Consider the following 12,274-nt stretch of genomic DNA (forward strand, 5'->3'; position numbering starts at 1 on the left):
ACTTCCTGAGAGCACTTCCTGACGCTGATATTCACCGGTGGTTTATTCTGTAAACAACTCAACGGATAAACTGTTTTTCTCAGCTTGGGCACACAGTCGACATAACTGGGCATAAATAACAGCCCGTGGGCTTTGTGTGTCTCCAAACACACACACACACAAAAAGAGAGCTAAGCAGTCACGTGACCACAGAGTTCAAGATGGAGACGGGGCGATTTGGAGGCTTCACTGTTAGCTAGTTAGCTTGTTTACTATTAATCACAATATGGCAAATACGACCGGATATTGGACGTTTTAACGCTAACAGCAAGAATTACTACCTAATTTGAGGCGTGTGTGTGGCAGCTTTTGGTCACGATGAAGTAAAGTTGTTTGTAAACACAGGCCACCTGAAGAATACTGAAGATAAGAGGAGAAAACTGTCAATGATCATCATCACAACAAACTCATTTTGACAGAGAGGAGATCGATATGGCACTGAGAGAGCTAAAAGTGTGTCTCCTGGGGGTAAGTCAGTATGGATTTTTATCTAAACATGTTTGCCTGTAGTTCATATTCGTACCTGTAACATCAAATAAGCCCCACTGCTCCTTCATCAGGTTGGTTTGTTTACATGGGCTACATTACATATACTCATACCTGTGATCAATAGAGTGACAAGGACAATACATACATGATATTCTCAAATAATTTTTGTGTTTTCTGCACTTAAAAATCTAAAAAGCAGTCACATCCATCCATATCCAGACCACATTCAACAACAGCATTCAGCCATCATTTCTTTAGCAGCATCCAATTAATACATTCCTGAAACACTGTGCATTCAGAAAGTATTCAGACCACTTCACATTTTTCTAATTTTGATATGTTGCAGCCTTATGTTAAAATCAATGTAAATTCATTTCCTTCACCAATCTACACACTGACAAAGTGAAAACAGAATTTTAGAAATACTTAATTCTAATTTATTAAGAAAAAAACTGAAATATCATATTGACACAAGTATTCAGACCCTTTGCTATGACACTTGAAACTGAAATTTTGCTCAGGTGCCTCCCACTTCTCTTGATCATCTTTGAGATATTTCTACACCTTGATTGGAGTCCTTTTCAAATCATGTCCAGTCAATTGAATTTACCACATGATTTGAAAAGGTACACACCTGTCTATATAAGGTTTCACAGGTGACAATGCATATCAGAGCAAAAACCTAGCTATGAGGTGGAAGGAACTGCCTGTAGAGCTAAGGGACAGAATTGCGTTGAGGCACAGGCTACAAAAAAATAGAGAAAATAAAAAATTGAGGGTTCGCAAGAGCACAGTGGTCTCCATAATTCTTAAATGGAAGAAGTTTGGAACAACCAGGAATCTTTCTAGCGCTGGCCACCCAGCCAAACTGAGCATTTGGGGGAGAAGGCCTTTGTAAGAGAGATGACCAAGAACCTAGTGGTCACTCTGACTGGGCTCTAGAGATCCTGTGTGGAGATGGGAGAAACTTCCAGAAGGACAGCCATCAGTGCAGCACACCATCGATCTGGGCTTTATGGCTGAGTGGCCAGACGGAAGCCTCTCCTCCACCAAATTAGCAACAACAACATAAACCATGATTTAGAATTATGGAGGCCTCTCCTTTAACCACATGTGTCCTGTTTAATTAATTTGTAAATTGTAGGTCTACAAGAGGAGCAGGAAGCAGAAGAGGCCACATAAAGCAATAATGTCCAGGCCTATTGCCAGAGAATGTGTTTTTATCATTGTGATTGTATTTCTAGTAACTGCTTCTGACTGAGTTTAGTAAGCACTGTCTTTATTTTGTCTCTGCAGGATACTGGTGTTGGAAAGTCAAGTATTGTTTGGAGATTTGTGGAGGACAGCTTTGACCCAAACATCAACCCAACAATTGGGTAAGTTCCTGCTGTCTACCACGCTGGAAGTGATGTTTATATCCTCTGTCCCATTTGTTGTGTTTATGGTTGTTTTAGGACATTATCATGTAGTCAGCTGATTTCTGTCAATCATCAATAACTCATGGCAGTTAGAGCTGAAAGAATCTGTAGATTAAACATTTGACAGACATTTAATCTGTAACTATTTTGATAATTGAATAATTATTTGAAATACCCTATGCCAACAGTTTACTGGCCCTGGCTTCCAAATATAATGAATTTTTGCTTTTTCTGTCTCATATTACAGTAAACTGAATAACTTTGACCAATATTATTGACCAATCTTAGCTTTTCACAGATATATCTCTGTCAGCATGTCAAATAATAAGAAATTCCAATACAGGATTACAAACATTGTCAAATGCAAGCATCGCCATTACACTGACAAACACTGACAGTTACTTATTCATCTGTGAAATATGCCAAGAATACAGTTAGATATATTGTTATTGAATTTTTCATAATAAAATCAAAATCTAATTTTATAATCAAAACCAATTCTTATTATCAGCCTCAAAAACAGAGTATGTGTCACACTGTAATTAACTCTAAATCTGACTTTTTTTTAACGTGATGTTGTTTACTAAAGCTAGCACAGAGTATAAGACATCTTGAATCAGCTAATGATGATGAAGTGAAGATGTGTGTTTTTGCTGCTGTCTCAGACTCTTGAAAATAAGTCTGAATAAAACCTGTAAGCTTCAGCTGCAGTTCTATTATTTGTCTGTATTTTGTAAAACATTTCTCTTCACCAGGGCATCCTTCATGACCAAGACAGTGCAATACCAAAATGAACTACACAAGTTCCTGATCTGGGACACAGCAGGACAGGAGCGGGTTAGTAATCTCTTCAGAGGTATTGGCTGTAGGATTTTGGAGTTTTTTTTTTTGTTGTTGGCTGGTGGATAATAAACCTGAGGAGGATTTACATGTGTTTTTGCCCAACAACACACACATTTTTCATATTGTAATAAGTCAGTTTAACTTGGCTTATTCCGAATTTTTCTCACTGGTTTTAAAGGAAGTGAAAAAGCTTCCTACGTGTGCGTGAACCACTCCCTGAACTACCCTGGGGGAACATGAATAGTGCAGTTATTCATTACTTCTGATAGGGGGCAACATTTACCTTTCTATAGGTACACTTCTGCCCCCTAATCGATATTCTACTTCTTTTAGTGCTTTTGTGTCAGGAGTCCACTATTTTAGAGTTTAAATGATGTGTGGTGTGGTGGATTTTCATTCTTTAAACCAGTGGATGATTCAGTGTGTTAGATGGTGTTATGGTAGTGTTATGGTAGAAGTAGAGTCTGTCATTATTTGTCCTTTCTGTCACCTTTAATCTGTGTCCTGCTTCTCCTTTCCCTCTCATTTCTTCTTTCTCATTGCACTCATACACTTTGTGACACTCATAAAAGAGTGCTGTTTCTTTCCTTTTGTGTGATTTTATGTTGAGTACACCCCTGGAAAGTGTCTTTTGTCAGCAATTATCATGTCCTTGTGACCCTTCTTATGTAATCTGGACTCCTGTGTGTCTATAGAAGCCTGGTTTGAAAAGCTTTGTCACGCACACAAAATTTCGTATTGAAACCACACTTACAGACGATGCGTGATACAGGATACATTTTGGTGTCTGAATACAGTTTTAGTGCTAAGGCCTTTGAAATCGACACCAAGCCCCAGACAGTTGAGGCGTAAGGAACTGCTTTCTCTTTTGACTCACACACTCTATCCCACATTTCTCTGCATTTGCCCTCCACATCACTTCCCTTTTTCTGTGCATGCCCTTCCCTTTTTCTCATGCACAATCCCCTGCCGTTGTAATGTTTTATCCCTGCTGCTGTCCTCTCCAGAGAGGAGAGATAAGATGCTTCTTTTCTTTATCCCCCTACCCTGGGAGCCACGGCTCCTTCTTGGTCTTGAGGGGACATCAGTGCAGCCCCGTTTTAAAGATAAGATGAGAGGAAGAAACCCAAGCTGTCTCAGCCCACTGGCGTGTGCTGCTACTGTGTCTTGTCTGAGAGTCACTGTCACACCGCATCAGAATGTCCTCCTTTTTTCCTTTGTGTTTTCTCCTGTGCGATAATTCTTTTCTTTGCGACACTCTATTTTCCTGTGATTCTTTCATATTCATTTCAAGTTTTCTCCCCCTTCTTTTATTCCCACAAATCCACCTCTTTTATTCCCATGTGGCCTCTTGGTCTCCCAAGTGTTTCACATCTGTGAGTGAAAAAGTAACAACATTCCTTTGGTAGGTTTTGCGCGCGTGTGTGTGTGTGTGTGTGTGTGTGTGTGTGTGTGTGTGTGTGTGTGTGTGTGTGTGTGTGTGTGTGTGTGTGTGTGTGTGTGTGTGTGTGTGTGTGAGTGACTGTGTTTTCCTACAAAGCTGCTGTGGTATTTTGAAGCCTTTCATAGCTTGTTTTCTAACCTCTGTTGAGCTTTGGCCTATCAAAATCTGTTGAGTTGAGAAAGGGGAACACAGAGCCAGCCAATTCACATGGAAGGAGAGACCAGGGCAGTAAGGAAAAGCTCTGTGATTTCCACACTCCACAATCCATATCTCGAGACCACATGAGGCCTTACGAGTACGTCTGAGCCCAGCTGTCAACAGCCCATCCAGGCCTCCCCCTCCTCGCTGCTCCTTCTCACTGAAAACAAGCAAGGGGAACCTTGCATCCTACTGGTATAGTAGGGTTCCTTTCATTACGCACCCACCTCATGGTTTCATCAATTAATCAGCACTCGAAGGGCATCACTGGGGCTGTTTTCTGGGCTGCTGTGTGGCCAGATGTCTGGCCTCGCTGTGATTGCTCTTTGGGTTAAGGCACAGATAGACCACACAGGACTGGCGGTGGTGCAGCCCGACACTGGCCAATGAAACAGACAGCACTCTCCTCAGTGCCTCTGCCAAATATCCCAAGTTGGATACCCGTTGGTGGACTTGGGGCCAGTAACAACTATAATTATGTGGAATGTGTGCTTTCCTGAGGTAACAGTGTCACTCCAAGACGGATAGTTTATTCCACCGTATTGTAAAGGAAAATAGAATTGGCGGGAAGGCAGGGTCATTCCAAGTGAAGGTCTTTTTGAAATAACAGATGGGTTGTTTCTTTTAAAATAAATATCATTAGTTAATACGTGACACATGGTTTTATTAGCCTGTTAAGAGCCCCGGTTCAGCCTATATTGCAAGAGGGCTTAAAAATACTCTCACAAGTTAGGAGTTGTAGATGGAAAATAGTCTGTTTGCAAAACATTCAGATGTCAGTTTGTTAAGTACAGCTAGCTAAAGCTAACGTAGTCTAATACAAATGTCCTACAATAAATCCTCCCTTCATGAAGGTTATAATGTTCAGTTTTTCTTGAAATAGTGGCAACATATAAGTAGCATTTTATTGTTAGTGTTGTTGGCAACTGGACTTTTTTGGACAGAAAATGTAAATAATACCTCAGAATTGTTCTGAAATATAATACTTGAGTAAATGTACTGAGTTACTTTCCATCACTGCTGTTGATACAATGGCCTGATTATTTGTAGCTCAGAATAGGTCAGATACTAAAATGATGCTGTAGTTGGGTTTAACCCTCTCATTCCCTTTGCATGAGGTAAAAACCCCAATAAGTTTTAAAATGTTATTTCAGCAGGCTAATTGTTGAAGCCAGCTTTCACTGTGCACTGGAAAGTATTTTACCAGAAAAATACCAAAACCTGGCAAAAAAGAAGAAGGAACCCCCAGCCTTCCAGGCAGCTATAGACTTTTTGCACATGTTGTTCTGATTATGCAGGGCTTTGTGATGTATTGGGCTGAGATCAAATGTATAGTCTTCCATAAATATCAAAACGCTAACAGATTTTGACACATTCTGCTCATCTTTCTCTTGATGGCTCCCACATGTGTGAGGTCTTGGTGGAAAGACTCACCATACTTCCATTTTAAATGAAACTGCTCGGCTTATAGGATCAGAACACCAGGCCTCCGGTTTTGTAAAATGGTACTTGGTGTCGTTTTTGTTTATTTTTAGTTTTTCTTATTTTCACTCAGTGTTATTGACTCTAATGAAACGCACAGTGAGTGTAATCACCATGGTCTGTGGCTACGTAATGGATTAGCCTTAGTCTATGAAAAGCCTTGACACTGTTTTTTGATCTAAGGGGTGTGAAAATATATAATAGTGCAATTACACAGAGATGATATTTTTAGTGTTCTTTTCATATCCAAAAATGAATAATTGGAAGGAAATCAAGGTAAACAGTCTATAAAGATGAGTCATGATTGATCGTCTTTGAGGAAGATCTTTTGAAATTCTTGACGTCCCTTTTCTTTTTGCTCTTTTGCTACAGGGCATTACTCATCACTGCTTTCTTTCTCTGCCTTCCCATAGTTTCGTGCACTGGCACCGATGTACTACAGAGGTTCAGCGGCAGCCATCATTGTCTATGACATCACAAAAGAGGTATTGTTTACTTTTTCTCCTCAACCACTAATCCACTAAGTACTTTCTTTATAGTTTCATTGTTTTATTCCATGTCTGTCCTGAATTTTTAATTAATGTGCGCATTAAAGGAATAGTTTGATAGTACATTGTCTTGCTGAGAGTTAGCAAGTTGGGCTGGATGGATTCGCCAAGAAATATTCCAGCCCATAACCTCCCCTAAGCTAACTGGCTGATTGCTTTGGCTTCATATCCACAATAAAGATTTAAGTGTGGTATTGATATTCTCATCTAACTCTCTGTGTATTTCCCATAATGTCAAACATTTCCCTTGAGCTTTCACCAGAGGAACTACATGCTGTCTGCTTCTCTCAGTGAAACATGTTGCTCACTTGTATCACCAGGAGTCCTTCCAAACACTGAAGAACTGGGTAAAGGAGCTGCGCCAGCATGGTCCTCCCAACATAGTGGTTGCCATCGCTGGCAACAAGTGTGACCTGTCCGATGCCAGGTGAGTTAGGGATCGTTTGTGTAATGAAAGTAGGCACTATAATGGGGCCTTCTCATTTACAACTTGAGAGTGATGATGGGACTTCAGATGTTTGTTTTAAATGATGAATTCACTGAAAAAAGAGGCCATGTGCGGATATTATGTTTTAGCATCACAAGTCATTTTTGGCTTAAAATATCATTGGAGACCATTCTGCTCTGGAGGAACGCTGGCTCATACTGACTGGTATTCTGTCAAATTACTCTGTTGTTAAATGTAAGGTGATCAGACTTTCACCTCTTTTTGTTGTTCATCTTAATCATTGTGGCTATTGAGTTGCAGTAGATTTTTAGTAGGAAAGTTGCAGTTATTTATGGTGGACAAAGTAAGTTTACACATTTATTGTTAAAGAAGGAATAGTTAAAGAATTTATTTTTTTGGTACTTGATATCTTCTGCAAAGTTTAAAAATTCAGAGTCAGATGCACTTTTGATATTGACATCATCTGTGAAACTGGGAAATCTTCCACATGATAACTGGAGAAAAATGATTTGATTAGCAGGTCATGCATGAAATTGGAGAATCATATTGCAACATAATGATTTTGATCTACCTCCGGTATTTACAGGGAGGTAACAGAGAAGGATGCCAAGGACTATGCTGACTCCATCCATGCCATCTTTGTAGAAACCAGTGCCAAGAATGCCATTAACATCAATGAGGTGTTTATAGAGATAAGTGAGTCTGTTTTTTGAGTATTTGGTGTCATTGACCCCCACATCTGCAGGTTCCTATTGATCTGTGTAATACTTAATCAAATTAAGCACCGTACAGCATTAACACAATTGTCTTTTTCCCTGTGCATTTTTAGGCAGGCAGACTATATTTTGAACAGTATTGCCAATTACAGGTGTAACTTCAGATAATCTTGGAAGTAAAGCACTTAATCATGGCATGTTGGCACTTAGTTTTGAAACAAAAATCTGTAGAGACAAGTGGGTGAGGAAGCAGTCGATTCACTTCTGTCATGGGCAACTGATAAGCTTGAGTTTCCTTAAAAACACAAGATATACACAGTAGCTGCATCCCCTTTACAGACTACACAATTCTTGCACATAGTGTGTGCTTTATGCTAATCTTTATAGTATATTTTCTTAGTAAGTTTAGTAAGTTAGAATACAAGATGGAGAAGCTCATAAAAAATGTATGGCATAACTTAACAGCTTGTCATTGAGCTGTATTGTCTCGCATATAAATTATGTGAAAGGCGACTGCTGCCTTTTCATGCATGAGTGGAAAAATTTACTTCATCTTTCCGGGGCTCTAAAGCACCTTTAGACTCAGTATGTAGTGTGGAACTGGGACAAAGCTATAGTATCACTGTCATTTACTGGCAAGCAGTGCTACCATGACAAATTGCATCATTTGTTGTGAAAAACCGAAATATCATTAAACACTAAAAAAGTGTGTATGTACTGAATGTTGGCAACCCAATGTAAATGTGTTTGTGTTTCACAGGTAAGCGCATCCCCGTTGCAGATGGAGCAGGAGGAACTTCAGGAAAAGGTTTCAAACTGGGACGTCAGGCCTCAGAGTCTCGCAGGACGTGCTGCTGATGATGCCGGTGACTTGTCCACACATGACCTGTGACCTGACCTTTGCTTACTCTCTGTGTCCCTGGCCTGCTTCGGCTTATGGCTCCACACGCCACGCCTCAAACACCCTCCTGTCCCTGACGCCCGGGTGCAGCAGTGTCACTCTGATGATAGTAGCAAATGTATTTTTACAGCACTTCACGGCAAATCATCTTGTATCGTCTGAAAATTGCAGGCAGGAGAAATCCTTCTTGTTCACTGAGCATTGACAAAAATACTTGCATAAATACATTCATGTGTCAGTGAAAGACCCCCATACATGCAGTTAGTCCAGCTTCTATTATGGACACCAGTCTCTGTCTGATCTATTATAGCCCTAGGTTGATCAGAGGACTCTTATCATATTCATTCAGAAGCCATTTGTACTTGTAAATTTGTACAAATCTATTACCTTTCGACCAAAAATGGACTGAAAATGGTTAAATCTCACCAAATTATTTTGATAATACTTAAGTTATTGCCTTTTGTTTTTGCTTGTTTTTTTGTTAGACTTCTCCCCAAACATTCTCACCTTCGTAAAGGATCCATCTTTATAGTTCATGTGTATAATCACTCATTTATCATGCATTTTTGATGAAAGATATTATCAGTGTTTGTACCAATCTCTCATCTCAATGTTGCCTGAAGGACAAACCCGTGAAGGATGGCGCACGCTTAATTTTAATTTCAGTGTGTGATTGCTGTTTTCATCAAGGCAAAATAACAAATGGGTGTTCTGATGTGAACCACAATCACACAGTCAAATATGCGGAAATGAAAGGTGTGTGGGAGCCTACTTCCTTTTATAATAAAGGAATAGTTCAACATTTTGGGAAATACACATACCTGTATATGTGTTATATGGTAAATATGAAATTGGAGCTAGCAGCTGGTTAGCATACCTCAACATAAAAAGAGAGCCAGGCTATCTGTACACCCCCTGTTTCTAGTCTTTATGCTAAGCTAAGCTAACTAGCTGCTGGCTGTTGCCTTATATGTAATGGTCAGATATGAGAGTGGTTTTGTTCCTATTTAACTCTCCACCACATATCGAAAAAAGCATATTACCCAAACTATTCCTTTTATTATAAACGGTTCTCTCTTTTTGTTCTGAAGGATATTTTGATCATCACTTGTCCCAGAATTAGAACCACGACTTAAAATTGTTGTAAAATTTCATTTCTGTGACGAGAACAACATCTCCCAACGTCCGTGCTTTAATCAAGGCAGAAAGAAAATGCTGACTCCACTGGTACTCTTGAAGTTGATTATACGAGAACAGTTCCAGCTGCTCACATGTGTTCCACATTTCCACTTGTAATTGCAGAAGATCTATGAACAGACTCGTGTATATGAAGTACCCCATAGTACAGAGCATCCTGCCAGTTGTTTCCAAATATTACTTGAGCGTCATTTTTCTCTAATCTCATTTTAACTGCTCACTGCTGAGCCTGCCTGTCTTCAGTCCTTTGCTGCTACTTAACAGCAGTTTTACAGGAGAAGTCGATTTTTGTGAGGTATTGCCAAATTCTTTAATTGTTCCATAAATATTTTTCGCCTTTCCTTTTTTCTTCTCCCCCCATATAATCAGCACTGGCTCACACATCCAAAGTTGTTTTACTACCTGGCTTGTGATGAAAACAATAAGATCTGGAAACAAGACCTCACTTAGAGGAAACTCAGATTGTAGAGCTTTAATCTCCCTTCAGCAGAAGGTTATAGGTGGAGATTCAGATGTGGCACTGTGTCGACATGCTGACCCCTTAATGAACCTTTGTCTCCATTCTGCTCTGAATTACTGTATTCACTTTGTTCCAAGAGCTGCTCTCTGACTTTCCTTTCTCTAACTTCTTCCGTCTTGTTCCTCTAAATTCCAGGCTCTTACCGTAGGGCCAGATTTCAATTATGATACAGTATATTACAGCTTTCACAGAGCCCTATCATCACCTCTTACATTCAAAAAAACTTATTTTTCCGTGATCCTTAAGTTCTAGCAGTCTCATTCACCTCTTATATTGGCTTAATTGAACTTTAGTAGCAGTTGATCCATGAGTGTAAACTGAATTATTAATTCTGTGTAATTTCATGCTGTATCTCACAAGCCCCTTCAGCCCCAAAACCTCTTTTCAAAGTTGCCAAAAAAATACAGATGTGGTCTTAATTAGACTGCAACTGCACATTTATAAATATGAAATGTGTGCTTTTCTGTCAGTGAAAGAAACTTTGTTTGCCTTTAAGCATCTTAAATGTAGCTGTTATTGATGAGTTCTGTGCTAAGCAGCGCTGCCTATTTTTCAGGATTTTTCCTATGGAGTGCAATAGTTGTTATTATGACAAAGGTAAAATGTGACATAATCCGAGAAATCGGTTACAGACTAATATGTTCACACAGCAAAACTTCCACTTGTGCAAACAGTCTCCAGCAGACGATAATGACGGGTTTCTATTGACCTCATTTTATGCTTATTTGATGACAGTTTTGCTCATACATACTTGATCAAATGAGCAGTGTAATGCGGCCAACCAAATCCCTTTAAAACCAGAGTGGCATTCTAGGTCATAACCTAAACTTTTAATTCACTCTGTTGTCTTTGATAATTCACCCAGCACTACATCATAATGCCAACTCTAGCAAATATTTACTAAAGCTTCAGCAATCATATTAAAAAGGGAATCACTCTGGTACTTTGAAAGCTGCACTTTTGACTGACTGTTTGCATTAATTGGCTCATATTTCTAACTAACACTCCGTCTGCAGTCTGCTAATATCTCTGTGAAATCACTTGATGAAACATTCTTGTAAAGGTGTCAGACTTTCTTAATGTCCCGTGATGTTATTTTAGGTTTTGACTGTTTGCTCAGTTCTTATTGCTGCGGAGAATGTGGTGCCAAATAATGTCAAAACCATTTTACTACATCATGCATAATTAACCTTTTTTATTGTTGATGTAATATAATGATTTAAGTACTAATCACATAAAATGCTTAAAAATATTTGAAGTTTGACAATGATGATACATGTTTTCCCCTTATTTGGAAACTGTAGGCATGGATAGTGTGTGCCAGTTTTGCATTGAAAAATACCATTAGTCTTGGGCTGGCCCTGGGAATGTGATTAATCTATATTATGTATTTTTTTCAGTGTAGATAAATACCATCAAATTGCACACAAATCAATGACTATATTCTATTCTAAGCCAGTTTTGTGACCACAATAGACGTATTCACCATTTGCAGTAATACCATCAGCACTGTAGTTACCATATTTAGCTTTTTACTACGTTTCATATTGATTGTAACAAAATGCCTGAAAACACTTGTTTGCAGTGTATTTCCGAATGTGTAAAAAGGGAATTGTCAATTGTTTACTAATAAAAGATTGACAAATATATCCTCTCTCCTCCTCTGGTCCTGCATGCAGCCTATGTGTGTGTCTGTCTCTGTGTAGTTTTGTACTCCCTTGAGTTAGGCCCAAGAGAGATGTGTGCATTAACTTTTTCCCTGGGGATACAGTGACAATGTTGTTAGTGATTGGTTGTGTTGTTCAGTTGGCAGCCAGACGCCTGGCTATATATATGAATAAGACACTTGAGATGTGCGTTTCACTGGCAGAGGGATTTTCACTGCACTTTGAATAGTGCTGAGAAGGCAGAACACTTTTTTTGACACAACTTCACTGGGGGTTTATAAGAGTGGGGACACTTATAAACCCCAGCGAAGTTGTATCTACTGTACATAGTACTGTGCAAAAGTTTTAGGAACTAAAAGTAAAG

At 39.2% G+C, this 12,274-nt stretch overlaps 1 protein-coding gene across 1 annotated transcript; it reads left to right on the forward strand.

The window, feature by feature from the left end:
- Positions 1-50: 50 nt before the first annotated feature.
- On the forward strand, positions 51-11,892 carry rab22a (RAB22A, member RAS oncogene family). Its single transcript, XM_022761486.1, has 7 exons — positions 51-507; positions 1,825-1,904; positions 2,702-2,783; positions 6,327-6,398; positions 6,782-6,888; positions 7,496-7,605; positions 8,386-11,892. The coding sequence occupies exons 1-7, from the start codon at positions 472-474 to the stop codon at positions 8,481-8,483; spliced, it is 585 nt and encodes a 194-aa protein (XP_022617207.1). The 5' UTR covers positions 51-471; the 3' UTR covers positions 8,484-11,892.
- The last annotated feature ends 382 nt before the right edge of the window (positions 11,893-12,274 follow it).

The sequence above is a fragment of the Seriola dumerili genome, unplaced genomic scaffold (assembly GCF_002260705.1).
Source record: "Seriola dumerili isolate Sdu_G_001 unplaced genomic scaffold, Sdu_1.0 BDQW01000409.1, whole genome shotgun sequence".
Taxonomy (NCBI): domain Eukaryota; kingdom Metazoa; phylum Chordata; class Actinopteri; order Carangiformes; family Carangidae; genus Seriola; species Seriola dumerili.

Bases quoted from the DNA above. Each gene is read 5' to 3' on its own strand.
- rab22a (XM_022761486.1), top strand. From the start codon at position 472: ATGGCACTGAGAGAGCTAAAAGTGTGTCTCCTGGGG. The intron at 2,784-6,326 runs GTTAGTAATCTC...GCCTTCCCATAG, and splicing joins ACACAGCAGGACAGGAGCGG to TTTCGTGCACTGGCACCGAT. The intron at 7,606-8,385 runs GTGAGTCTGTTT...TGTGTTTCACAG, and splicing joins TGAGGTGTTTATAGAGATAA to GTAAGCGCATCCCCGTTGCA.